Raw genomic sequence first — 27,995 nt, 5'->3', positions numbered from 1 at the left:
AAAAAAAAATAGAGGAACTCGCTGCTAAAAGAGAGAGTTGCCTCCCAGTAACCTTTTACATGAGAGAGTCCGGGTGTGAGCCTGCCAGAGGTTCGTGAAGTGACAAGCGTTTGTATGTCCTCGCCGCATCACAGTTTCCTCCAATCGCATGTAAAGAGAACAGGCGTGTGCGTTTTATGTCTATTCGCTTTTTCCCAGAGAGAGAGAGAGAGAAAAAAGGACGCTCACAAAAGCAACGTGGACTTGGTTGCAACATCAACTGCTGTAGATCGGAGAAGGTCTTCTGTGTGGATTAGGTCGCATCTGCCCAGCAGCTTCGCTGGTAAGTGGGATCGATTTTAACAGCTTTGAGGCGGGCAGGGGGGGGTCGCTTGAACGGTTTTTTTTTTTTTTTTTTTGGATGAGTATAGGGAGCTTGGGATGAAGCAAAGATCAACTTATTTTGATCACATCATGACAGTTTAACGTGTTGCGCATTTTTAACCAAAGCAGTTCTCAAGCAGTTTTATTTTATGACGGTATAAACACCATATATAGTTAAATGTTACACAGAAATGAGCTGGGCGGAGTTTGTATATGAAGATAAGACAGACAAACATTACCCCATGGAAAACGTCTTTTCCCCCACATAGCTGTAAGGTTTTGAAAGTTTAGTTTGCATCTGCTAATGGGGGACTGTCTGCCCTGGCATACTCATACCAGTAGTTCAGTGAGGCATTGTCATTAAAAAATATCGTTGCCTAGATTCCTAATAAACAGACTTTATCCACAATACCTACACCTATAATCTAAGGATGTTTTCAGGAAATTAGAATGAGGAATCCCTTGAGGAACACATTCCATCCTCCCTATGACAGGAGGAAGGATGGAAGATGGTTTTAAATTAAGATATATTAGAAGAATGTCTAATTAGAGATGCAACTCAAATTGATGGATCTCTACTTTTATATTAGTCTTCCCATAATGGCCCCTTAAGGCAGCGGTTTCTAACCCTGGTCCTCAAGGACTGCTGTCCTGCAGTTTTAGATGTTTCCTTGCTGCCACATGCAGCTGTCACATATAACTGGCTGATCAAAGGGAAATGGTTATGCTTTTTTGAATTTATGGCCATTGGCCTTTTTGGATGTGCTTGTTGTACTACAGTTCTGCCCCTGCTTCCTAGACAAATTTCTCCTATGGGAGACTAATAAATTATCTTGATAAGATAATAAGTTTCCAATCAGTTCGTGATTACTGATTGGAAACCACTGCCTTAAGTACCTTGAACTTAGTAGAACAAGTAATTGATGAGCTGTTCTTTTAGCAGTATTGATAAGGATCTGGTCCAATAGAGACCAATTTGTTTGTTTCTGGTATGTTAACATATTTTCTCTGGGGATCACTTGGAGTCAGCAAGTTGGATTCTGGATGATTTCTGTTCAACTTATCGACTCCAAAAAGATAAATGCAAATAATTGTTTTAATACAGAAAATTCTGCACATCCTGAACAAACCTTGTTTGTGACATTACTTATATTTTCATCCATAGCTGCCAACGCCTTTACTTAAAACTGCATTAGTTGTTTGTTGTTAATTTTAGCTCAGATAAACCACCCGATTCACTCAGAGATATAAGTTTCTTTATTACAACTTTTTATATGATAGGCTTGTTTATATTTAGTCTACTCAGATAAAGAGGAAACAAAAACTACTAACAAGATAGGGTAGTGGTTTGACACCACAATTTCAGTACATCCTTTTTCATAATTGGAAAACGGATCTGTTTGTTTCTTTTCCTTCTTCTTCACCTGATTTGACCGCTATTGTCTTCATCTGCTGTGTTAGGCGCCACCGTCATCTTGGTGAGAGCTTGACTTTCATTGCTGGCATTCAATACATCTATTTTCTTCTGACTTTATTGTTGAATTTTAGAATTTCTATTTTGTTTTGCTCTTGATTGCTTAAAACCTTTTCCTCTTTGGAATCTTTTTTCTGTTGGTGCAGGCTTTTTGATGAGGAAGGCCTTGTTATATGTTGAAATTAATGGGGTTTAAGATTATGGGAACTTTTCAGCAAAGCGGCTGAAGCACATGATCTACCTCGTACAACAGTGACTCATTCCTGCTTGAATCAATTAGTGCAACTTGAAAAATCTGGCCTCAAAATGTTCATCTTTTGAACATGCAACAGCCCCTTGTATGGCATCACATTACACAACCACTGGTGTTGTTGTCCCCCCCAACCCCCCAAAGTAAACTGTCAACTGTCATTGCCCTTTTTTGGGGAGCTTGGGGCGAGGGGGAGAAGCTGAGGGCCACTGATGTAGTAAATGCTTGCATATTGTTGCACACATTAGGTCTCTTGCACAGTTCTCCCAAAGATGACACACAATCTAAAGAGTAAGACAAAAACAAACTTCACCTGCTGCTGAGGCTTCCCTGTTATGACATTTCCCGTTTTGCAGCAAGTCATTTCATTTACCATCAAAGCATCTTTGTGTATTTTGCTTTAGCAACAGCTTAGCCGCTCCTTGCCTTTTTAAAATGGCATCCTTCAGGCTTATAAATGAGCTTTAAACACACCCTGTAACCAAGGAATCTCCTACTGTCTTTTGTATGTTGGCAACCATTTGCTGAGCCACAAACCAAAAGCAATAATGGCTTGGGTAAATCACATGCTGTTCAGTGCAAATGGTAGATGAGGATGGTGAATCCTGAAGATACTTATCCTTTTTGTGGCATGTTTGAGTGAACAGAGCTAAAGCAATGGAAACGTCCCATAATTTTTTTCTTTTTTTGTTGATACAGCAAATATCTGATCGAGTTTCAGAGCAGTGACTGGAATTGACCTGCTGAATCACTAGAAGTGTTGTTCCTGGATTTGTTTACATGCACATATGCACCTTATTGCACTTTGTCTTTGCAGACCCTGCCTTTGCTTGCTGGTCTCAAAATTAAGTCGGTGTAAAAGGTTGCAATGTTTTGTCAGAGAGTTGCCATGTTAAACTTGTGGAAAAACTAACCAGTCACTTTATCTTAAACAGAACTAGGTGACCTAAGCGTAGTTTAACTCCTGAAAATCCTGAGCCTGATAACTGAGAGCAAGTTCACCTAAACATGTTAAAAGTATGTCATTAAGCTAGAGCTGCTTGATTGATGGCCAAAATTTTATGATTATTTACTTAAATGTTCGCTTCAACATGTAAAACCATTGCACCTAAAATAGAACAAAAATAAACACAAATTACACATGCATTTAAAAATTCAGAAATGTTAAATAACATTAATAAATGCCACCCGTTATTTTAAATTAACATTTAATCATATTAGTACAGTGATGGAAACATCTAAAATTTGGGCAATATGAATTCCAATTACTTTCTCTATTCTTCCAATAGATCACTCGGCTTATTTTAATGGAGAGACATTACAAGACGAGCATATTAGCAAATAAGAATATGCCAAAATGAAACTGAATGAATCTTTTGAAGTGTTTTTTTGTTGTTGTTGTTTTTGTTTTTTTTCCTCATACCTGGTGGACCTTGTTGGCTCATGCATGGATAAGGAGGCATGTAGCCACCTACCTGATTGAGTCATGTGATAACAGCCGAAACTGATGCTAAATGGAAATCCAACAACACGTTTCAATTTATAGATGAAGCCAATGTGTACATTTTTTTTGTTTGTATATGTGGCCTTTAGCAGTTAAAAGTAAATCTTGCTGCTATGAGTGGGCATTTATTGTACCTTTTATCCTTTGACATGATGATAAATAAGAATTTGTTATGATAAATTCCAATTGATGTTTGTTGTGTTTTTTTTCTTTTTCTTTTTTTTTACACAATTTTTCTCCGATCTGAATAATGCAAATGGAAATTAAGCTTGTTTTAATTTATTATGCGATTAATTGCTTTCCTGTGACAAGTCTACTTAGTGATACAAATCACACTTCTTCATGTGGCTGCTGTCAAAAGGGTGTTTTTTCAAGAGCAGTATTTGTTTAAGAAGTTATGATTGCAGTCTTTAGTTAACTAAAAAAGCAAAAAACAGTATTTAGCTTTTATTATTGCATAGTAGCACAAAATATTGTGATAAAATTAGAAGTCCAACCCTTGCTGGTTTTTAAATGACATTTGTTTGGCTGGAAATGCAAGCTTTAAAACAAACACTGTTTCGCCATAAGCACTAAGATCATCATTAACAGGAAACATGAGACGGCATGATGAGCGTACGTGTTAGGACGCAACACTATGTAACACAATACTTGACATAGAAGTACAGCACAGTTTTGCTGCACTTCTATGTTCATGACAAAATGTAGCAAGAAAGTATCAAGTATAAACGGATGCAGACCGTTTATAGCCACCAAAACGGTCTGCATCCGTTTATACTTGATACTTTCTTGCTACATTTTGCACCATGGTTGAGACAGATGCCCAAGTTCTCTATGACATCTACAGTACTTTCTGCAGTTTTTTTTTTTTTTTTTTTTTTTTGCTTGCAAAGATGCCTTGTCACATGGAGATGATTTAAGACATTACCATGGGTTTGTCAAAGTGAGAGCTTTTTCTATCACAGTGCTCAAAATGTCAGGTGGTCAACAGATTAAGTGTGTTTGACTGGATTCAAATCACGGATTATAAATCCTCTAGATATTTAGAACCTCTATTTTGAAAGAACGCACAATTTTTGTTATTCTGTGCGTCTGTGCTTTAATGATAGCAGCTGGCGGATGAGAACGAGTTTTTCTGGAGTAGGCTTTTCACTGAATGTCATAATTTATGACAGTCCTAAAGCATTTTGCCAGAACTTTACCCTCTTTAGAATCAATCTAATAAACTGCACAACAGTCTGTCAGGAAGGTATGCTCTCTACAGAGACTCTGTGAGAGGCCCTGTTGCCCTCACTGTATTTCCTATTCCTGGTATTATGGTGACTTCCATGCTTTCTCACATTATTTCCATAAACGTATATAATTTAGATCTACATCTTGTCGTCGTCTTCTTCATCGTTTTTGCTAGTAGTAACATCTGGCTGTTCATGTGTCTTTTGTGATGCAAAAAAGTTGTTTCCATTGCAGTTCTGTGAAATGCATCTGTATTGATACAGCCATAAACCACCTTATTCCAGCACACCAATTTATCAAAAAATTTGAGATTTTTCTAAATTGATGCATTTTCCATTAAATGAACTATTTTTTCTAATTTCAGTTTGTGTATTTCTATGGTTAATGGAAACACAGCTACTGTGACTCACTGTCCATCATTTAAACATGGGAAAGAGAGAGACAGATGTGCAAACCTTCCAAGATATAGCTTTGAATCAAACTGGCCAGCCTGGCAATGAGACAATTAATCAGAAAAGAAGCCATGGTATATATGGAGGAGCTGCAGTGAGCTTCAGCTCAGGTGGCAGAATCTGCTACCTGAATTACTTACTAGTGGCCTAACCTCAAATCTGTCTTCAATAGAGGAACTACTGTTGAAGTTACTATAACTTCTGGTCATAAATTCCCAGATGTTATGGGGGTCAGAGGAGGGCAAAGGGTGTGAAAGGGTGCTCTTCTCAGACTGGCTCAAAATTCAACTACATAACATACACTGTACAATGTTGTGGGATTTATAGCAGTCTGTGAGAAATATTTATTATTAAAAGCTTTTGTGTACACAGAATGAAATCACAGTAGTTCATATTTTTAAATCATGTAAATGGTTTTATCCTGTCAGTGAGATTAATTAATTACTAGCAATAAATTCTGAGATCCTTTGACACGATCACTGCCTCTGTGCCATTTTGTGGTAGCTGCACTCTTCTTTAATCACAGTGTGTTAGTTTTTTTTTTTTTTTTTCTCAAGTTGTCTGTCTACATTACTGTCTCGACTTATCCTTAGATGTACAGAAATAATTTAAGCACGTCTTTGTTGAAGAGCTTTTCTGACCCGATTAAATATTTCTTTCTGCTGGTGCCAAACATCTTCAGCCAACTATCCAGAGAGCCTTGCGGTGTTTTGTGCTCTTCCTTTTCCCAGTGTGGCCTGCCCTTGAACACTGTATCTCAGAAGCTACTGTGCTTCCATTGTTACCTTCCGGCTTGATCTAGTACTTTACGTTCAGGATGGCAATCTAATTAAAACTTTAATGTATTGTTGGTATTTTCAGAGATAACTTTAAAGAGGTCTTAGATATCTACATGGCCTAAGTTAAAGACTATAATTTGTATTTAAAGAAGCTGATTCCATAAAGGGGTAACATGTCTATAAGGAATTTGTGAATTTCACAGTGTAGCATATTTATTGTTTGAATAATTAACTTAAAGAATAATTAAAATTGTGTGATTCTGATGTGTTGTAATTGGCAATCAGCATTTTATCTAGAGCAAATAGTTCTCTAAGGAACCTAAGTTTGCATTAACAGGATTTCATCAGAGAATCCAGCAAAATGCTAAAACACTGTACATCAAACTGAGGCAAAAAACAACTATAAGGGGAGTATGTAGCATTCGGTGTATGTAAACTTCTGGTTTCAACTATAGATGGCTCTTTCTTACTTCTCTCAAGTCACAACAGTTCCCTGTCCAAAATGTGCATATTGTAGTCTTCAGACATGTCAAATGCAAATGGACTGCTGAGTACTGACCCAATGAGTTTTGTCGTTGGTATGGGGGCCATCCGTTTGTCTATTTAATTTGACATGAATGATGTGATGCAGCATTTTAGAACAGGAAAAGGGGAAAAAAAAACTTGAGCTATATATAATTTTTTGGTTAAATTCCAATTGTGACTTTTGTAAGGGTGAACATTTACTACAATATCTATAACCATTTTACTGGTATCAAGACAATTTTAAATATTAATTTATGATTTACTTTGTTGCTGAGATCACTTTGAAATTGAGCTTTTTTAAAAAAAAAAAATTCAACAAGTTTTGTTCTAGTTTTATTGTAAGAAATTGTTTTTCCAACTTCAGATTTGTACAAAAACAAAAGTCATCAGGGTAGTGTGACAGGTTTTGCATTACTTTGCAAGTGAGCGGTTCTGTATTACCATTAAGGTGCTACTGAGGAAGTCAACCTGCGCTGGATCGTCAAATGCTATGACAATTTGTCTTAATGCTGAGTTACATTTTTGCCACCTCCCTGTGGTCTTACTGCCATCTGCAGAAATGCATCAGGCTTTGCCAGAACCAACTGATCTGAGCCAGGAGGAGGGTTTAAGTAGCACGGCCACCAATAACAGCAGATAGTTTTCCTGTAAAGTTGGGTTGTTATCAAATTATCTCTCGTATTACATTTTCACAACATAGTGACAGTTTTGACAGATGTGTTATAAAAAAAAAGTTACTGACTGCAGCTTTGAGTAACTAATGGATAAAAATAATATGGTTCTGTGTTGACAAGAAAGGTTGCTGCATGCTGTTCACATTTGTTAGCAATTTGCCCATTTTTTTATATGCAATGCCCCATATCCTGCTCAGTATGAATACATTATGGCCTCATTCTCATTGAGAAGACTGTATCATTTTTCAGGTTGTAACATCCTCATAGTTACTCGACCAGTTATTCGAGCTGGTCATGTGGTTTTCACTATTTTGCTGTCTGCATGGGTAAAATGAGCATGGTTCTGTGTACACCAGTATTACATTACTTCTGTTCCAACATAACAAGCGCACTCGCACATACTGCATAACCAAAACTAGAAACTGAACAGTGAAAATGGTTTGCAGCTATGGGCCAGTTGTGAATCAACCCTATTTTTTTTATTTTTTTTATGGGATTCTAAATCTTCTGTCCAAGAAAAAATTACACAAAGTGCATTTTGCTCAAGACATAGTCAGATGTGATTTGAGGTCATTGACACATAAGTTGTCGGTAGAAAAAAGACAAGATCCAAGGTACATAAGGTAGTAGACCAAATGCGTAATATGACGTTGTAATCCTCGACACAGTTGTCCTGGGTTCTATTACTGGTTGCAGGCCATTTGCTGCTCATCTTCCCCTCTCTTTCCTCCTAGTTTCCCGACAAGTTGCTGTTCAACAGAGGACACTAGTGCCAAAAAATCTTTAGTGTTTTGTGCACACTTGATTTTACTAGAATTCTTTTCCAGAGAGCACATTATTCCAGTAAATCTCAGTATTTTGCATTTGTTTGTCTCACACAGGGTAAGATCATGCACTGTGGAGACATGAGCAGACTAAGGAGGATGTGAAGATGTCCCAGACCACTGCTAAAAGTAAGACTCTCTGGTAACACTTGGGATTACATTAGATTTGGATGTCTGTCTTGATGGGATATTAACATTAATTTTCACAAATGAATGTCACTTTCCCTTACGCTAAAATGACAGAATAGCTTTCCATGTTGTTTTACTTTTGGTTAAGTCCATATACCAAAATCCTGAAAGCAATAAATAAATATTAGAGAGAGCATTTTTGTAATGGCTGCTAAATTGCCATATTTTGGAGAATAAATTGCATCAGTCAAAAAAAGCCAAATGAAAAGGAAAAATCCACAGTTGCCCTTGGCTGGCCACATTTATTTAGAAGTTGTCAAACGTAAGGGAGACCTTAACCATGTTAAGTATAGGATATGTTGACAACTTGTGTTCAGTTGCCTGCTTTTCAACAAACTAATGGAACCAGTCCAGCTTGGTTTGGAAGTCTGCTGGCAGTTTCTGCTGCACCGATGTCCAGGGTGGTCGGGAACATCTCTGCTCCAGCAGCAAAATGCTGTCTGAAGGCCTGCCTGAAAGTAATTTATATTAATCTCCTTGGCAACCACCAAGGCTCAGAGACAAAACCGTACCATTCACAGGCCTCTCCTGGCAGCATAATCTTTAAGTGCCCTTTGTGTGGACTCGATCCTCAGCCTGCGATTAGCTTTCCTTGCGGCTGCAGATGGTTATGTTTAAACGTCTGCATCTGCATTAAACAAAAAGGACACAAAGAAAGTCAACTGTTAAAAAAACCCAATAAAGTCTTGTCCTGTTTGTGTTAAGAAACATTTCCGTCAAAATGATTTTAGTAGCAATTCCTTGCATATGTTGATTTTAAACTTTTCTGCAAATATTTAGTAATAGTTTTTTAAGAACTTGTTGCAACTTTTTGTCTAGTTAACTGGTCCAGGTGTCATCTCGAACAGTCAGCTGCTTGACAGACCTGCCTCTTGTAGACTGCTGATTGTAAACGGCATTGCTGTGATAAAAGCAAAGGGTGGTGCTCTTTTGCTTTCTATGCTGAGACCCTAGGTTTTTCTAAAAACTGTAATTTGTTCCAAACAGCTACATTTTTGCCAAAAGTGTAATAGTCTATCAACCAGCTGGTCTGACACGACACAGCATCACATATGAGAGGTGTAATGGTGCCAGTCTATGCTTCATACAGTTGGAGAAAACTCAAACCACATTGACACTGTATCTGACCTGCTGTTAAAAAAACAACATCAATCATTTTAACGGTTTAAAATCTACTTCAGTAGTTTCAAAACCACAAACTTTTAAAACATTAATATACCAGTAACCTGCCATGCCTACTCTGCATGCGATTCTGCTCGGATATTGTACTTTCTTACCAGTCTTGATTACACTTTTTAGATGCCAGACTTTCTGTTAGGTTAGGTAGACGGGATTACTCCTTCAAAAGCAAAAATCTTGAAACCAGCGGTGGCTGGTCCATAGGGGGCACTGAAGTGGCACGGCCCCTGATGAGGAGGGGAAAAAATCATCTAAAAATGTTCTCTAAACATGATTCAAAATTTATATTAGCTCATCTTCCTTAATAGTGTAATATGAATTATTTACACATTTTCACCTACTAAACTCCCGTTCACGCGACAAGATTTTTATGCCGATTTTTGTCCTCATCTCCCCTTTCTGACGATCTTAGAACGCCCCGATTATTGGAATGACAGATAATCTGAAGCATATCGTAACCGAAATGACAAGCTGAAGAGTTGGACAGCAATTGATGTACCTGGTAACTTTTCAGCTACCCATCATTAACTTGATAACCAGTTGATTATAACAATACATTTATTAATTCAGCCAGAGCTCTGCTCCTTTACCCAAAGCCTTTTCTTTTGTAACATTTGTATTGCTTAAGAGATCCACAAAATGTCTGCATTGCTTCTAAATCATCTGCCATGTTTTTTTGCTTTGAATTCCTTTAAAGATTTTTTTTTTTTTTTTTTTTTTTTTTTTTTTTTTTTTCTTTTATCTGGAATCTAAATGTTTGTGAGTGGAATTAGTACGGGTGTTTTGCTCCTGCTGTAAATTTCTCCCAACAGACTCGGTTCTCTTCTTTGGCGCTGCTGATGGCAACCAAGTAGTGGAGCTAAACAGCCAATCTTGTTTGGTTGTTGGAGGAAAGTAATAAACATTTGGTCCAACTGAACCTGTCTTTGAGACTCTCAAATTTCACCACTGCCTGGAAGATCCCAGAAGGTTTTGGCTCACCATGGTGACACATTTAATAACAGCAAAAATGGCAGCTGGGAGGAAGCCAAATAACCAATCGCGTGTTTTTGTTGGGGAAATGTAATAAACATTTGGCCAATCAGAATTGCTGGATTTAATGTTCTTGGTACTTTCTGAATTTTGCAATTTTACAAACTAGGTGGTAAGCTACGGCTTCTGTTCCTCCCTGTGCTCTCTTAGATTTAGTTTACATATTTCTTTTCGCTTTCATTGTTTAAAAATCTCTGTGAACAAAACAAAGGGGATAATTGTAGATTTCTGAAGAAACTGGGTAGAGGTGATTGAAGAATATACCTTGGTGTCCATGTGGACAACCAACTGGAAAGCAGACACAATCTACATGAAAGGACAGGGCAGACTACTTCTGGAGAAAGCCTATATTTCAAGGTTTGCAACAAGATGCTTACATGTCTGTCGAGAGTGTCCTCTCTTCAAACGTCATCTGTTGGGGTAGCAGCTTCAGAGCCGGGGACCTAAAAAGGCTCAACTGCCTGGAAAAAAAAGGCACGATGATAGAAGGCTTTTACATAAAATCACCACCACACAGATTGGCAGATTGGCAGATTCTTCCCCCTCATTATCTGCTCGTACCATACTGTCACGATATGGTGACATTTTCAACAAATACGTTAAGATATAGGAGGGAAATCTATTGGCACATCAGCCCCACAAATAGTTTATTTTCACCAGCTGCTGCCACTGCTCCAAACCCAGTTCCACCAGCAACAAATTGATCAAATTCAATCTGCCCATTAGCTTTTGATTCACAGTGGTCTAGCTTGCATTTCTTGAAACTTTGCCTGATTTCAAATGGATATTAATGGGTTCGGTTCCAACAGTCAAAGGATCCACCTTGCTTGAAACCTGAAACTCTAATATGTGGGTACTCCACTGTGAAGTTGAAAGTGTGACTCTAAATAGCCACTGATACTAGAAGACCAGTAAGAGTATCTGTTTCTTTTTTCGCTTATGTTGGCACAAATGTACACCTGCCCAGATTATCTGGAAAAGGTGTTTAACTTTTTTTGTCTATTTTTTTTACATCTTTCACTGTGCTAAAGAAAAAAAAAATGCCGTAAAGATATAACAAAATATTTATTATGTACTTTTATTTTAACAGTGTTTTATTTATTTATTTTTTTATCGTCACTCCAGCATGGTGCCTTAGGCTTCTCCCAATTCTCGTCTTCTTCATCTGCTTTGTCACATACTACTACTCCTACGCCGTACCCTGGAGGTAATTCAACACACAGAAGTCGTACAGTCTGCATGCTGCCCATTTCTGGTAAAACCGTCATCTCACGAGGCCTGAAGTGACATTGCCGAGTCACTTCAGGTTAAGAAAGCATCCCACAGTTTGAGCATTCAGCATTTTTTTATTGGCATAATGAAACCTCACATATACCCACTCATGCACTTTTTTTCAGTGGTCTGGAAACTATTACTGGCACACATTGTCTTTGGGTTTTCAACATCAGTTTTTTAGTAGTGGTATTTGTGTTTTTCAGTTATGGCGGTCCCAGTAAGACTCTGAGCAGTAGCAAGTCACTGTGTGGAGGCTGGCTTACTCAACAAAAATGGGAGAGCCTTAACTTTAAGTGAGTAATGGCATTTTTGTGTTTTCTGCACCATTCCTTCTCCTCCCCCTCAATCCCTCACTCACTCAATTACAGGAACAAATGGGTGGCATATTTGGGAAGAACCGGAGCAAAGCACACCCTTAAGGAATGAGTTTCCACCCAGACAGGCTTTATATCAGCTTTCATTTTCTCAAGTCGAATGCATCCAGGAAGTAATTTTGAGAGTGAATGAAATAGACAAAAAAAAAAAAAAACTCTTCCATGAATGTTCTCTTGATAAACTCTTTGGAAAGAGACAAAGCCATGGTTTGATGAGGAATCCTTGCTTGATGTCATCAAACCCCTTCTTCTTCATTCTTTTCAATAATATCAAGGGATTGCTGGTATTTCTGTCGGCTCTCAGAAAATATAGATATGGTGACTGTCTGTGAAGTAATCCGACCAGTGCTTGTTTGCCCAGTGGGTTTTTATTTATTTTGAATAGACCAAAAGTTAAAAAACAAAAAAACAATGGAAAAAAATTTCCACTGTTTTCCAGTTGAAGCAGTTCAAATTGAGGATCTCTGCAAAGGCATGCAATTAGTTTAAGATTAACTGCCCATTGTTTCTGTGTTTTTACACTCATGAGAAGGTTTTCCTGGCAATCACAGACATTTCACTAATAAGACCTCTCCTACAGAGGTCTGTGCGGATGTCCTGCAGGGAGGCAGCTCCCTTATGTGGATAATAAATGTCTGGGAGACTCTCTGTCAAAGACAGCAGACCATAAAGTGCTGCAGTGTGATGCCAGTGAATGCGGGAAAGAATTTGTTTTACGCATTACAATCTGCCACATTAGTTTCACTCCATAGGCTGTGTTAATGTTTTTTTTTTTTCTCCCACTTTTCCCTCTCCTCAGCAGAGACCGTCAGTGAAGCAAGTTAAAGAGGGAAAAAATTGCTGTTGAATGACATCATGTAAATTGCTGATCATCTCATGAGTCTGGTTAATGTTAAGAATGGTTAAAAGAACATTTGAGCAGGTTCAGGTAAATGATTATTGGTTTTCATGTGCCGGTCTGACTGTCACGTTGTGGTTAAGTCTACCCTAATTGAAAACTAGAAGACAAGCACATCTAGGCAATCAATACTGTGCACTATACCATGTGACATGCATAGTATGCATGTCTCAAAAATTACGGTATTGCATAGAAAAAAAAAATACTGTTTTCTTTCCGTCTTGCACCTCAGAAAGGGAAGTGGTCATTTTATAGAGATTCAATACTCAGAGTAGAATATTTCAAGCTTTATTTGTTTACAATTCTAATAAATTTGGCTTACAGGTAAAAGCCCATATTTCAGTGTCTCACCAAATTAGAATATCACAAAAAAAGTCAGCAATCTTATGCAAGATTGTGTACCCCACTGACACAGAGTGAAACCTTTTTAAAGGCTCAGGAAATATTTGCAGATGCTTTTGAGTTGGTTAGGTATTTAAGGTGTCTCATTGGGTGTTTCCATTAATAACTTTTTTCAGTGTTCACATTTTCCAAGATGCTGAATTTTTGGTTGTCATTTTCTGTGAGCCGTGATCGTCAAAATTACAAAAAAAAACAACAACAAATGCTTGGAATATATCTCTTTCTATATAATGAGTTTCACTTTCTGAGATTGCTGGCGAGATTATTACACTTTTATACAATATAATTTTTTTAAAGATGCATATGAATATTTTTTCCTATTTTCATATTCTCTTTTCATTTTTCTATTGTATTGTCATATGGTTTTTGCAAAGCAGTTCTTTTCTGTTGGTGTGCTGCTGCTGGAAACCGATTTTTTCCCCGAGGATCCTTCACGAGGGATTAAAGTAGTTCTGTCTAATCCAATAGCAGTAAATTGTGTCGTCACGAACGTTATGGAACTTTTCAAAAAATTCAAACAATCTTTTTAAGCGGGGCTCATGTACTGTAATATAAATTATTTAAATGCTGAAGCCTGGCAGAGTTGTTTCATGCTGTAATTTCTGCCCTGTGCTTCTCATGCAGCGTCAGCAGGCAGACCCAGCTTTTTCTGAAACTGAAGGATTTCTTCTGGCGGGAGCATCTGTCCAAGCTGCCTTTACCTTACGGCATTAAAGGCAGTGGTATGTACTTTGCACTGCTCTTCTTTCCTCTGGCCTTTCAGCTCAGGTCCCCTCACATCATCCTCATGATGATCATGTTCATAAATATTTCTCGTTAGTAGTTGCTGGAAATGATTTGGCCGAACTTGGTGTTACGGTCACTGACCTCTAGGGGCTCTCTTCATGAGAGAGCTCTCTTGTTTTGTGTTTGAGTTTTCCCTGGCTTTTAGAAAGAATCAGAAATTAGGCGTTTTCAACTTTTTAGATATGAAATTAAGTAAATATATTTTGTAAATTAGTTATCTACTTGTGGAAAAACAGCATAGTTGAGAGTGTTGCCTGGCAGCAGACCCAGTGACAGCTCAGGAATGTTGTCTCTCCGGCTTTATCTGCTCTTATTTTGTCCGGATAATTCATCAAACTCGATTTCACTTCCTGTGATCCTGTTTTGTATTCAGCAGCCAAAAGTCATTCTACTCAACTAGAGCCCAAGTAACATAACTTTAAATTATTTGAACATGATGCTTCCACAGACATTTTAAGTCTGGGGGGTGAAGAAGTAGGGACTGTAACTTTTCAGAGTTTGAGAAAACCATGTATTTTATTTCCACTTCAGTTATAAACCACTTCATGTTGAACCATCTATCCTGTATCAAGCCAGATCAAAAGTGCAGAAGTGTTTGGTTTTAATGTGAACAAGCGTGACAAAGTTCAAAAGATATGAATGCTTTGGCAAGTAATGTTAGTTGGCTTTTACGTGCTTTGTTTAAATTTGGATGACAAATTTAACACTCCTGGTGCAGGCTTCCGTCTTCTTTGCAGATGGTGTGTGTTTGTGTGTGTGTGTGTGTGCACATGATTGCTGGAATCGTGACACAAGTAGTTCATTAATACTTTCTCTCTTAATTTACAGAACCTCATCTGATCAATGTACAGTGTTGTTTTGAGATTTTGGAACTGTAAAACGCTTTCATTGTGTAACTTTTCTTTCTTCTTTCCAAGAGTTGCTGCTACTCAAAGTTCTTGCTGTTTCTTCCAATTACGATGTGCCAGCCAAAATTGAAAAGTAAGTAATCTCAGAAAATGCTAAAGTTAATTTTCTATTGTTGCTCCCAGCACTCTTTGGATATTTTAGGTATTAAAATTTATGTTTTGGTTATAAAATCATTTTCTGACAGATTCCAAGAAACTATACATTTTTTGCCAGCACTTATCAATGTTACCAATTTATGTGGTAGATGTACTGCTTTAAGAGCCCTATTGTTTCCAATTTGCAGACACAGAAAAGCTGTTAACCACAGAACGTGTCCGTTTTGAAACCAGATGTATTAATGTGCTATTTATCTCCTCAGCCTTGAGTGCAGAACCTGCGCAGTTATCGGCAATGGATTTGTCATTAAAAACAGCTCCTTGGGAAGCATCATCAATAAATACGACGTTGTCATTAGGTAAGCAAGGATCAAACTAATTAATCTTTCCTTAATTTATTCCTTTCTAGCTAAAAACTACAAACTGCTAGCCTGGGACACAAACTAATGGTACCAAATTTCCATTGTATGCTCACTTTTAAAACATGAGAGTTCAAATATTTGCAAGACCATGACTATTGCCTCCATTTTCTTTCAAATGTGCATAAAAGAGAGAATCAAAACAACATTCTAGGTATATTTTTGATGAGGGAATTAAAAAAAAAAAAAGTCATTTTACATAATACCCACCAGCCCCTTAAGGATTTCAGTGCCCCAGTGTGGTTAGACTGAACAAACTAGTCAAGTGTTTGAAAACAGCCTTTTTTCTACAACTCAAACATAAAATGTTGAACCGAAATCCATTGATGACCTTTTATGTTCTCCATCACTCCCACTTGTGGCAAAAGTTTTTTGATGGACTGAAAATGAGGTGTAGAAATAACAAAGCTCTTCCCATAGAGAAAAGTATTGAAACTATTAAGCATTTTTATACTTCGACATGTGGCAGGATAGTTTAGAATTCAAAATGAAGAACTTTTTAGTCTTTTTTTTTCAGATCACTAAAGAAAAGAGAGAAGTTAAACTATTGAGTATAGGACTGTATTCAAACATGTTCCCACGTGATGCTGACAAAAACTCCCCTCTGATGGTGTGGACGTTCAGTTCCAAGATAAAGCCAAGGATTTGGTAAAATCAAAGAGACTTTGAACGCACATGTTCAGTCCAAGGCTGTAAAGTCAGATTTGCAGAGTCTTTATAAACTTGCTTTGAAAAGCAGATTTTGGCCTGCTCACGAGGCATTTGTCTCCCCTTACAGCCCCTTTCTACTCCTCCCTCACATCTTTCCTTTTTTATAAGGAGCTAATGATTTCCCAGCCAAGTAGACTAAGGTTATTGACACACAGGATCCAGTGCATGCCTGAGAGTTTGATGTCGTCATGCTGGTTTTGTGTGAAAACTCAGCTGGATAAAATCTGACTTTTGTTTCTTAAGCTTTCTAAGTTCAAACTATTTACCTAGCCAAACAATATCTGACTGAGCACCAATTGGTAGGGTTTTTACCACTGCTTGGATTTGAAAGATTTGTATGGCAAGAATGTCTTCAAACAGATAAAATGTGTCTACTGATTTTTTTTTTTTTTTAAGGAAATGCCAACACCAAATACTAGTCATGATTTAAAGTGCATAATGAAGTATCTATACGTGTTGAATCATAAATTGCAGTTTTTGCTTTTAAAAATATTACTGCACAAGACATGTCGGTGTAAGTTTGCTAATCGGTAAGCCAATATGCCTGTCCTCAGAAATCACATTAAGGTTTACAATAGACTTGTTTCCTTGGTGACAGATTTGTCACTAAAAATATGAGGGCATAATGATCTTTCCTTCTGTCCTCATATCCAACCAGTTTCACTTCATATTTTTGAGATTGGGTGACAGACCTAATGAGTCTAACATTTAAAACTCAAACACGTCTTTCTCCAACAATATTTCCAAGTTCCTCATTGAAGGACCCCTACAGAGGATGCTAATTGTTGCTTCTTCAATCTTGGGGACTGTTTAAATTAGTATTTGATCATTTTATCAATTGCTCCCCTTATTGTTTGAATCTAAATGGATCAGTAAGCTAAGATGTTTACCTTTTTTAAAAAAAAAAAAAAATTATTCTTCTTCAATATGACGGATTGAACCAGCACCCTCATTACTAAAAGCAAAGCCTCAAATTAATCTCTCATCTCTCATTCCTGCCTGCTATCAACAAATACGGGCTCCCTGGATACCCCTCTGCTTTTTTGCTCCATGGAGATACACAAACTCAGATTTCCAGCTGTTTTGCTGTGACCTGTTCCAGTGAACGATGCTAAAAGGTTGTGGCTTAAAGACATCAGCTGAGCCACATCATCAACAGTAACCAAACACTGGACCCTGAGGATTCCAGTAAAACAGAAGCACACTCTGTTAAAAATTAACTAACCCATCAAACCAAACTGACCTTTGGCTGTCAATGTTTTGGAAATGGTGGCGATCAGAGACCATTTCAAGAAAAAAAAAATCAAGAGGATTGCTTGTAGATCGATACTCGTGTCTGGTAGCTCTTGGACATAAAGTTGCATAAACTGGAGGTGGTTGCCAGTCTAGTCCATGAAAAACTATGCACACACACACACTTTGATCTGAGAACAATGTGGACCAGTAAATTAACCTAACATGGGTATTTTGGACGGTGGGAGAAACTTTGAATATCCAGAGAGAACCCAGACATGCACAGGGAAAACATACAAACTCCATGGAGAGAGTCATGGTCAGATATTTAAGCCCAGAACCTTGTCTTGCTGAGAAGTAACAGTGCAAACTATCATGTTCCAACAGTATTTTATTGTTTATAAATTGTTGTTTTTAAACAATAAAACTTCAGAATACATAATTAAAACTCTCAAGTGAGTTTTCAAGTAGCTATGTTCGGACTTTCATAATGAGTGCTAACATCTTGTAGCAGTAAACCCCACGCAGAGCTTTGCCTACAGCTTTCAGTTGAAAGTGGCATGAGCAGTTCTTGAATAGAAGTGTTGGAGTCCAAAGGTATTGTCATCGCATCGGAAGTGAAAACGAGGGTGTATATTGAGATGGGAGGAAAACGGAATGAATCCAAAGGAAAGCCATGCCTTACAAAAATGAAGCCGATTAAAGAAATGCAAGTGCATTATTCAAAGAACATTTCTGACTAAAGATTTTTATTCAAATCCTAAATTCTTCCGTGCTTTAGGTTGAATGATGCTCCTGTAAGAGGCTATGAGGAGGATGTGGGAAACAAGACCACCATGAGGTTCTTCTACCCTGAGTCCGCCTCCTATAACCCTGCGCTGCATAACGACCCGGACACACTCATGGTCCTAGTGCCTTTCAAACAACAAGACCTACGCTGGCTCAAAGAGATAATCTATAATGAAAAAAGGGTAAGGAATGTGTGTATGTTTGTGTGTGAGAGCACGCACATTCTCCCACACTTGCATTTTAACTCTATTCAACTTTCCTCTCTGTCTAAAAACAAAAAAAAAAAAACAAAACAAAAAAACAGTCCCTCCAGTCTTCCATATGTGGAAGAAGTACTTAATAAGGTAAACCTGGACAAAGCCACTGCTATTCAAAGTTAATGGTGTTTCCATCACAGACATCCTTCACTCGGTTGCTCCCGGCATCTCCGGCCTCCTACCGCTAATAGTTGCAGGGTCATTACCTGCTAATTTGCACATCGATTCAGTGGCCTGCAGACATTAGGTTCAGTTGCATCTCAGTTTGCGTACATTAAATGCTTCTACCAAGCGAATAGATGTCGTATTTATGCTTATTAATCTTTCTGTTGCTTTTGCTTTCATAATGTCCTGTTTTTTTTTCTTTCTCTCCGTCTGCCTCTCTCTATGTTGCCCTCAAAGGTTAGGAAAGGTTTCTGGAAGCCCCCGCCTCAAATCTGGTTGGGTGATGTAAGTAAAATCCGAGTGCTGGATCCCTATTTTCTGCACCAAACGGCAGATAAACTTCTCAAGATTCTTTCTCAAAAGGGAAAACAGGTGAGGGGTTTCTTTTACCTAAACGTTTATAGTACCGTGGATATTATGAACTTATATTTAAAGCCTTTAGTTAAAATATTATTTAGGTTTATTTATTCATTTGACCATTGCATTGTCTTTTGGTCAAATTTGACTAGTTTTGTCATTTGACCAGACTAAAAACCTCCCAAAACTATTTATTTATTTTAGGTCTAAAATTTTCATTCCATTTCCTAAAGGGACTCAAAACACACAAAATTGGAAATATTAAAAACATTTTTGTTTATGTTTTGTACGCAGAGGTACATCCTGATTGATTTTTCCAGTAACATGCAAATGGTGGCTCAAGGGAACCCATCTTTGCTTATGTTACTGCAGATACAGGCACCTGCTAGTCTTATGGACTAATCCCAAAAAAGTAAAAGTCCCAGACTAGTTTGCAAGAAGCTTTTAAGTTTGTGTTTTGCATTAATTAATATCCAATTATTATTGATAGGTTTTTATCAACAAGCTGTTAAGTGGTATGATCACCTCATAATTGGTAGTAAAAAAAAAGTAGTAAAAATATACACTTTCCTGCTCTTACACGTTGATATGTTGAAATTACTACTATATAAATGGATCTGAACCGTCTGTTTTGAGGGAAACCTGCTCTGCTTGCAAGCAAGTATTTATGAGCACCATTTGATGGCTGTGCTGTGGCTCAGCTGTATCCTAAACTCCAGTTTTCCCACAAGAACTTTCTTTCTTTTTGCTTCTTTTTTATTTTCCGCTTGCTCATCACTGTTTCCCACATGAATGTTAAGGAGGTTGGATGGATTATCCCACAGATTAGCCACAGTTCCTCCAGTAATTTGTCTTTAACTCTGTGTATAGGTCACATTGAAACACAAGTTGCTTGACATTTTGGCTATATATTTAAAGTTGAAGTTTTGTATTTATAAATACAGTACAACATGGTGAAGATTACCTTCTGCTTGTCATTAGTGCCTCCTGCTTTTGGGGCTACACAGAAAAACCATGGCTAATTCAGTTTCATAGCAAGATTTTTGTATAAATTTTAACCAGATGCTTCTGTTTTTAACGGTTTCTTCGTGCCAAGCCTATGTAGCCTCTTTATTTTATTATTTTGTGGTAAATCTCCTTATTTGGGGCCAATTTTTCCCCAGATCTATGTGATCGAACTGATTAATGGTATAAAAAATAAACAAAATAACTATCAAAACAAATACAAGTAGAAAGATTAACTGGACGGTTATGAAAGAGCAACTGTTGTGCAAAGCTTATTGATCGGATTTGGAAATCCTCGGCCTTAAGCTGGATTTCATTACACATATTTGGACTGAATTCTCTCGTTTTTTTCCTTTCACAACTACTTTGCTTCGTAATGCTCGTGTGCCTTGTTTTGGTCCTGCTTATCCCCTCTGTTCTGGATCTTTCCTGTTGAACAGTGACTGGGGGGTGTTACTCTTTTGGGCTGCAACACAAACACAAGTGGTTGGTGCATGAGAGGAGTGAGCAGTGGGAAGATGGGGATCCTACAGGCAGTCAGCGGGCTCACCCAACAGGAGCCCTGCAACATCTGCACAGACTGTACGGGAAGGGCCAGAGTGAGGAATGTGGGCAGGAAGAATGAGTTGAAAGATGCTGGTTTAAAGTGTTTGGAAGGGGAGGGACTTGAGTCTAAACTAAGGTTTTTTTTAATTTATTTTTTTTGCAGAATCTGTGATTAATTTAGCCTTTTTTCTTGTGCGTCTGTGCCAAATGGAAAGGAAGTTTCTGGTGTTTTGAAGCGTCACGTTTTTCTATTCCCCCCCCCCCACTTTATCTGTTGCGACATTTACACACCACCACTATTCCAAACCTAATCTCAAGAGAGGGACATGTTTTAGCCCACACACACACACGCACACACGCACGCAAGAAAGAGAACTGATGTTGACAAACACGATCCACTTAGAAACAGGTTGGCTCTGTGACTCGTTGTTGTTGCTGTTGCACACTCCACTGATTCCAAAGTGGAGGTTTTAACCACAAAGGTCTGTTCAGGTTGACGTGTTAACAAAAGTTATCAAAAGCTTTTAAAAGTTTGATAAAGACTGTATTGGTAACATCTTTCTGTAAAAGTTTTGAAATAATCTGGTCACTAGCAGGACTCTGACTGAATTACCTTTTCAGTGTGTAGTGAAGTTCTCCATTTGCTTCGGGTGCGATGCACCAGAGATGTCCCCTGTCCTGCATCTAAAAGTTGCCGGACAAGGGCCTTGAGTGCTGGCTTTGAGGATCCTGATTAACCCAAATATGGGAGGTAAAATTCTGGTTTAAAACAAATCATTCATTGGTGCATTCTTGTTGAATCCTCCCTTTAAAATAATAGACAAGATATTTATTAAAATAAGCAATTCATTGAATCCTGTATGTTATTTTTTTTCTTCTTTTTATAACTTATGTAGTGACACAAATGAATTGACTTCCTTTGTGTTTTGCTTCTGCTTGTTTCTAGTGGTTTTGCAGTTTTGGTTGAAATGCTGTCTATGCCATCTATCATGTAGTTGTGTTTTTATTGGTCTGTTAGTGATGCATTTCATCCCCTTTTGACTTTTGGTCATTTTACATAAAGTTTTCAACACGATACCATCTTAAACGTGTGCAGTTCTTTCTCCAAAGCAGATCACCAGTCAAGAGAAATTGCAAAAATAAGAATATTGTTTTAAATTGGAATATGGCAGAATTAAATAGATCTCTATGTGGTCGTTTGAAGCTGAAATAACATGAATAAGAAAATGAGTTGTGTAGTGCTGTCATAGGCTGTTTTAGTTTTTTTCTTGTAAGGCAAAATACATGAAGGTAAATGTTCTGCTGCTCTTTTTCTTATGCATGTTTTGTGCGTGTAAGTTTTTTTTCTACTCCGTAAAAGTCCTCTTTTGTCTCTTCTATTTTTTTTGACGCTCACGTTTTTGCTTGCCTCTATAACTTTCCGTTCCAGAATTGTTTACCCTGCTGGCGGTGATACAAACCCAAAGCATGATTAAACCACTCCTGTTTAATAGTTGAGGAGTTGGTACCAGAAAGCTGTAAAATGTGCATACTGGTTTTAAACAGTCCATTTCTTTCCATTTTTCTGTTCCAAGAAGTTAAACTGTCTTGCCACCTTCTATCGTGGATTAATACGTCTCCTGTTTTTATGAAACGTCGCCTCACTTTACCTCACTAAAAGCATCTTGTTTGTAATATTTATTAATAATTTGAATATTTTGCTGATATCAAGCAACCTTTATTCCTTGTGAATAACGTTGCCTTATTTTTTTAGCTCAACAGCCTCTGCATGCTGTAAAAGTTATATGGTTTTATAGGCATTCCTATTAAAAATATTGGCACTAGGGAGAAGCGGCAGCTAATTTTAGGTGTTTGAAAGATTGTCAACAAGCCTGGAGGAATGTTGTGATCGCTTTGAAAACTTTACAAGAAAGTCTATCTCCAGAGGTTTAAAAATAAATAAATAAATGAATAAAAAAGAAGTGACCTCTTTTTGAGTTGGTTTTTGCTCCGATGACCTTGAGGTTTTGTGGTTGTGATCTAGGGCTGAATGCATAACAAGAAAGTGTAGAAACATTTCCTAAAGCTTTTTCACTGACAAATATAGGTTCAATTGGCCTTTTTAAGTAATTCAGTGTAATGTCTGGACTGCCAATCTGTCCAGGGTGTATTCCACTCTGGCCCTGTGACTGCTGGACACCATCACCCCTCGCAACCATGCAAAGACAAGTGTGCTAGCTAATGGTTGGATGAACATAATACCCAGCTATCTTTGTCTTCAAAAAATGTGCCAAAAAAGATACTACTGGTACTTCAAATGTTTATCCATAAAGGGTAAACTGTGACTTTTGACCAGTTGCTGATGTGTGAAGTTCAGTGTATAGGTGTATAAGATTCACTTATTCAACAGCCAAAAATCCTATAAATGCCTAAATGAGTGTGTACGCTTAAAAAGTTAGCTTGGTCAGGATATCAGCTTTAGGGAGGGGGAAACATTCCACAGCAGGATAAAGCAACTTATTAGCAACCAAGTCCATTTTTAGAACCACAGAGGAAGCAGCAGAGGGAAGAGATACTACCGAACCCGTGATTATCATGTCCTCCAAGAGGTAAAATGAGTGGGGGGAATATTCTTTGCTCTCCATGCAGAAATACTTATTCACCCGGCAGTGTCAGACTGACCTGCCCAAGAAACAAGAGTCATTCTGTCTTCAGTGTCTTTAGTTTTCTTTTTTTTTAAACTACATTTATAAAAATGATCCAGTCCACAGTCAGATGATGATCTGCTTTACTTTACTTATCATATAATTGTGCTTTAATTGGTTTCGCTACCTGTGGATAAACATGACTGAACATCACCAGAGATTCATCAGCCCTTCTTGAAGAGCTTTTTGAATCAGGCAAACTGATCCATGAATTCAAAAGCAGAAGCACCAGAAAGCTGCACAGTTTAATAATGTTTCACTAATTTCTGCTGAACAACAAATAAAAGTTGGGGGCAATGACTCTGTAAAAAAATAAAATGAAATAAAAGCTTGTCACTCCGTGTGTTTACGTCATACAACCAGTCGGTAGACTTTATTGTGGTTATAATGCACTTAATAGATCTAGGTGTAGCAGTTTTGATATAGCTCGTTCTTCAGATACTTTTCTGTAATTCCTGACAGTTATATTGACAGATCAGTTCAGTAATTTCGCCATTGACACCACATATGGGCAAACATTCAGCGTGTTTAGTTCAACATGTTCCTTTTTGCCTCCTCTGGGAGTCGGCTGGTTTGTCAGCTGCTGGATTACTGTTGGGTTCAAACTTGGTGACGGTAAACCCGGCTCAGATAAGGCTGCCCCACCTCCCAAATCACTTATCTCCTGAGCAAGTTACTGTTGTTGTATTTTCTGTTGGTCCGCCTACCATCATGCCTTCTCTTTGCCTCAAGTATTTTAACGCAGAATCTGATCAACTCTGCATACGATTTGACCTTGTCAACGTCACTCATGAGTAGTTACTCTTATGACATCGGTCTTAGAAGGATTGCTGATGAAAATGAAAATTATTCTGGGACTCACATGTTTGAGATGACGGATGGTTGAAAAAAGTTGTCTTTTTTTTTTTTTTTTTTTTCCATTTTATATCAATAGTCCTGTAGTGTCATTTATCTCAGAATGTTCTATACTGGATCCAAAACTTGAGATAAAGGGGGAAAAGAAAAAAAAAACATCTAGATCTACCTCTAACACAGATCAGTTCAACCCCCTAAATTAAACAAAAACACTTTTTTTTCTTTGTTCTGACTGGAAATGTGGCAGTTTGCAGAGACACAAAACTGGACTTTGACCTCCAGCTGAGGTCAAATGGTCTCAGAGATAATTGTCAAAAGACTTTCTCTCTCTTTTGACAAGATAATCTGTGTTTTGTAAAATAACTGTGGTATGTGTAAGGGTCATTTTGTTTGTCACCAAACTTGGATGTTCACCCGAAAGCTGCAAAAAATATAACCTTGACAAGCTTAACAAAGTCCCAAAGGATAGAAGGAAACATGGCAACCTATACAATATTTTCTGCCTTTTGTCTCCCTGACTTTTTATTTCAGAGTGATTATTTTATAATGCAGACCTTGTTTTATTTTTGAAATCTGTATTTGGTTACTTAATTCTTGCACAGATTTGAAAGAGACAGATTTGAACAGACACGTTTCTGTACTTTTGGAAGTACCGCTAGTTGTTTTTGGGTTTTTGTAGGGCGGGGGGTGGTTGCAAGCTGTCCTTCCTCTAACAGTTGTTGCGACACAGTTTGACATGCTGGTTGAGTCATGTTGTAGACTTGCTCTGCAGCAACAGATTTAGCTGTGTGTCATTCTTAAAAGTATCAACTTCCAATTGTATGTATTGTTCCTTTCAGACAGTGTTTATACTTGTAGTTCTGTTTTTCGTTTTCTTTACAGTTTTCTTTCACAACTATGGTTCTGTTGCACTTCTCGTTTGACCAGTTATGTGCAGTACTTTTGAAATATGTTTAATTACTAGCTTTTGGCAGTGGAACATTTATCTTGTGGAGCTGTTATTGAGCATTTGCATTCAGAGGGTTTTTAAAATGTTTTTGGTGGATGTGGTTCAGGACCACAGATCTATCTGGAATTGAGATGCATATTTTGTAGACTAAAATAAACTGCACAGCGCCTTCAAAACTATTCATATCCCTTCAGCGTTTTTAAGTTATGTCACATTACACCCACACACTTGTATGTATTTTATTGGGATTTAATTCATTTGGATAATACAAAGTATGCATATTTGGGAAGCGGAGAGAAACCCTTTTTTTTTTAAAGTGTTTATTTATATTCAGCCCCCCTGAATTAGTTTACAGCTGTAAATCTTTCAGTTTTGTCTTAAACAGTTTTGTGCATTCAGAGTCTGACTTCTTTGCTCAAACACAGAATGAGAGAAGAATTTGTGTGAAACATAAATTTTCAAGGCACACCTTTTAGATTTGCCAATCTCTTTGGATCTTGTTTTACACAAAAGCCTCCAAGTTAAATAGAACAATGTCTCAGTTGGTGGTTTTAAGACTAGCATGTTGTCGTATGTGTCGCAGAGTTATGTACCAACATCTGTATTTGGCATTGTTTTTTAAAATGACTGAAAATCGATTGAAAAAAACTAAAAATATATATAAAAAAATCTCTATTTATCTAAAAATCTTAAAATTATGTTTTTATTTTGAATTCGGCACATTCCAAGGGTAATACTGGTGTGAAAGAAGCTCAGTGCATCAGCAAGTGTTTCTCTCTACTACCATCTAGTGGCAGATGAGTCATTGCTGAAATCCTGCTTGTAAATGGAAAACATGAATCATGCATGAAGCTTTTCAAAATACACAGCACCTCCTTGACTTTTCGCACGATGTTTTCTTTGCTCATTTATTTATTTTTTTTTAAATTTCTTGTTATTGCTGATGTGAGAAAGGATCTGACCTAATATTGGGATATTCCTTAGGAGTGACTGTTTGTTTATTTTTCATCACTTACCATCTTCCCCCCTTTTCCTACAGATTTCTGTTCACCCTACTACTGGCATCCTTGCTGTCTATGTTGCGCTCAACTACTGTGATGTGGTCCACATCGCTGGATTTGGATATCCCAGTTCAAATAATCCACGGCAACCCATCCACTACTATGGACACGACACCATGAAATCCATGAAGGTGGGTGGCTGTCATGGTTTTGCATTTTAAATGTCTTCAGTTTATCTATGTCTGTCTGAACCAACGTCGTTTTCTTTGCTGTTACAGAATTCCTACCACGATCTCAATCATGAAGCCAAAGCCTTAAAAAAGCTGGAGGATTCAGGAGCCATTCTTTACTTACACCCACATTTATGATAACACTTTTCCAAGTAAAGTCCCATTTCTGATAACATTTATCACAAATATAGATCTTTGGATCTTAATTTGACAAAGTGCCTTTGGGAATCGTGAGTTTGCGCTCTAAATCTCTCTATGATACTTTGCCTCTTAAAGGTTTCACTCAGGCTCTGTATTTTGCATATTGTTTAACTTGCATGACAATCTTTAACTCTGGAAACAAATTCGCTGTGCAGATCCTTGTCCCAGAACGTATAACATTAATCTGTTGCATTTGTTTCTCCAGTTCTTGCAGTGGACCAGATTATTTCAGGCAGTACTGTTGGAAACAACCTTTGCAAACCTTTGTTATAATCATGCTCTGATTTGTTCTCCTAGTCTCACTATAAAGTTTAAAACTGTGTGAATCTGTTATTTCATTTTCTGAGAACAAAAATTAGTTTTTCAGTGTAACCGTGTGTCTGGAGTGTATGGGGATTCACGTTCATTTATTTTGGTTAAACTGCTCACACTTGACAAAATTAACGTCACTTCTCTGTCCCATTACATCAATGGCTTATTTGTCATATGGTGATTTATTGTAATTTATTTAGTTCAGAGAAAATGGCTCCACTGGATTTTTTTTTTCTTTTGTATGTACAAATTTTGTGCATTTGCAAATAAAAACCTGGTTGAATGAAATTCAGTTTTTTGTCACCGTTCTGATGTTTGTGATTTTTGACATTAATCGCGTTCATTGTTCAGGAAATGGCCACAGCTTAGTGAAGCACATTTGTGTTTGCCATAGGTTTTTTTGCCAGTAGATGGCACAGTGGCTCTGTTGCATGTATTTGTATGACAAGCGACTGACGCAGAACAGCGAGGTACGTAGTTTAGTCATTCAACAGCATCTAAAGTACTGATATTCCACATGTAGTGAAAACGAGTGGAGTTAAAGAACACTTTTTTACACCCTGTAGGTTTTTATTTAAAAAAACTGTAATCAAGATAAATCATAATAGTTTTTTCTACACATGTGATATAGCTTGCACGATTTAACAAAAAAAAAAAATCAATAAAAAGTTTAGACTTGTTTTCAGTGTGCTTGCTCCTAAACTGATATTTTTGATTCACCTTTTAGTTTTCCTAAGTCACTTTATCAACTATATTTATTATGAATGACCTAAAATGTTTATCTGCCCTTGAAGGATTTTGCCAATTTTCATCAATTAGTTAAATCCACAGTTTGCAGAGGTCACAAGGGTCGACCCAAAAACGGAGAAGAGTACTGAAAGCTACCGGGGGGGGGACGCACCAGGGCAGAGTGAAGGTTGTCAAAAATAACTGAAGAAAATGTGAAACCACATCCAAGCTATAAGCATGTCTTCATACTAATTTAAATATCAAATCCAGCACCAAAGACCTTGTGAAAATGCTGGCTGGAGAGTGATATTATTCACAAACAAGTCCTGTCCATG

The 27,995-nt window shown here is 37.5% G+C and overlaps 1 protein-coding gene across 3 annotated transcripts; it reads left to right on the top strand.

Annotated features, from left to right (window-relative positions):
• The first annotated feature begins 9 nt into the window (after positions 1–9).
• st3gal4 (ST3 beta-galactoside alpha-2,3-sialyltransferase 4) lies at positions 10–27,189 on the top strand. Of its 3 annotated transcripts, XM_015048309.1 has the most exons (12): positions 10–90; positions 199–322; positions 8,136–8,207; positions 11,604–11,685; positions 11,957–12,046; positions 14,052–14,149; positions 15,131–15,194; positions 15,481–15,576; positions 18,362–18,551; positions 19,029–19,163; positions 26,227–26,379; positions 26,467–27,189. In XM_015048309.1, exons 3-12 carry the CDS (start codon positions 8,186–8,188, stop codon positions 26,554–26,556), a joined length of 1,020 nt encoding a protein of 339 aa, XP_014903795.1. In that variant the 5' UTR covers positions 10–90; positions 199–322; positions 8,136–8,185; the 3' UTR covers positions 26,557–27,189. The 3 variants fall into 3 exon arrangements, with proteins under 3 accessions (XP_014903795.1, XP_014903796.1, XP_014903794.1); XM_015048310.1 differs by lacking the exon at positions 199–322 and having other exon boundaries at positions 21–90; XM_015048308.1 differs by having other exon boundaries at positions 30–322.
• Positions 27,190–27,995: the final 806 nt, after the last annotated feature.

The sequence above is a fragment of the Poecilia latipinna genome, unplaced genomic scaffold (assembly GCF_001443285.1).
Source record: "Poecilia latipinna isolate Pla-1442-1.1 unplaced genomic scaffold, P_latipinna-1.0 Scaffold874, whole genome shotgun sequence".
Classification (NCBI taxonomy): Eukaryota; Metazoa; Chordata; class Actinopteri; order Cyprinodontiformes; family Poeciliidae; genus Poecilia; species Poecilia latipinna.
This window is presented reverse-complemented; position numbering and strand designations above follow the sequence as displayed.

Bases quoted from the DNA above. Each gene is read 5' to 3' on its own strand.
- st3gal4 (XM_015048309.1), top strand. From the start codon at position 8,186: ATGTCCCAGACCACTGCTAAAA. The intron at 8,208-11,603 runs GTAAGACTCTCT...TCGTCACTCCAG, and splicing joins GTCCCAGACCACTGCTAAAA to CATGGTGCCTTAGGCTTCTC. The intron at 18,552-19,028 runs GTAAGGAATGTG...TTGCCCTCAAAG, and splicing joins TAATCTATAATGAAAAAAGG to GTTAGGAAAGGTTTCTGGAA.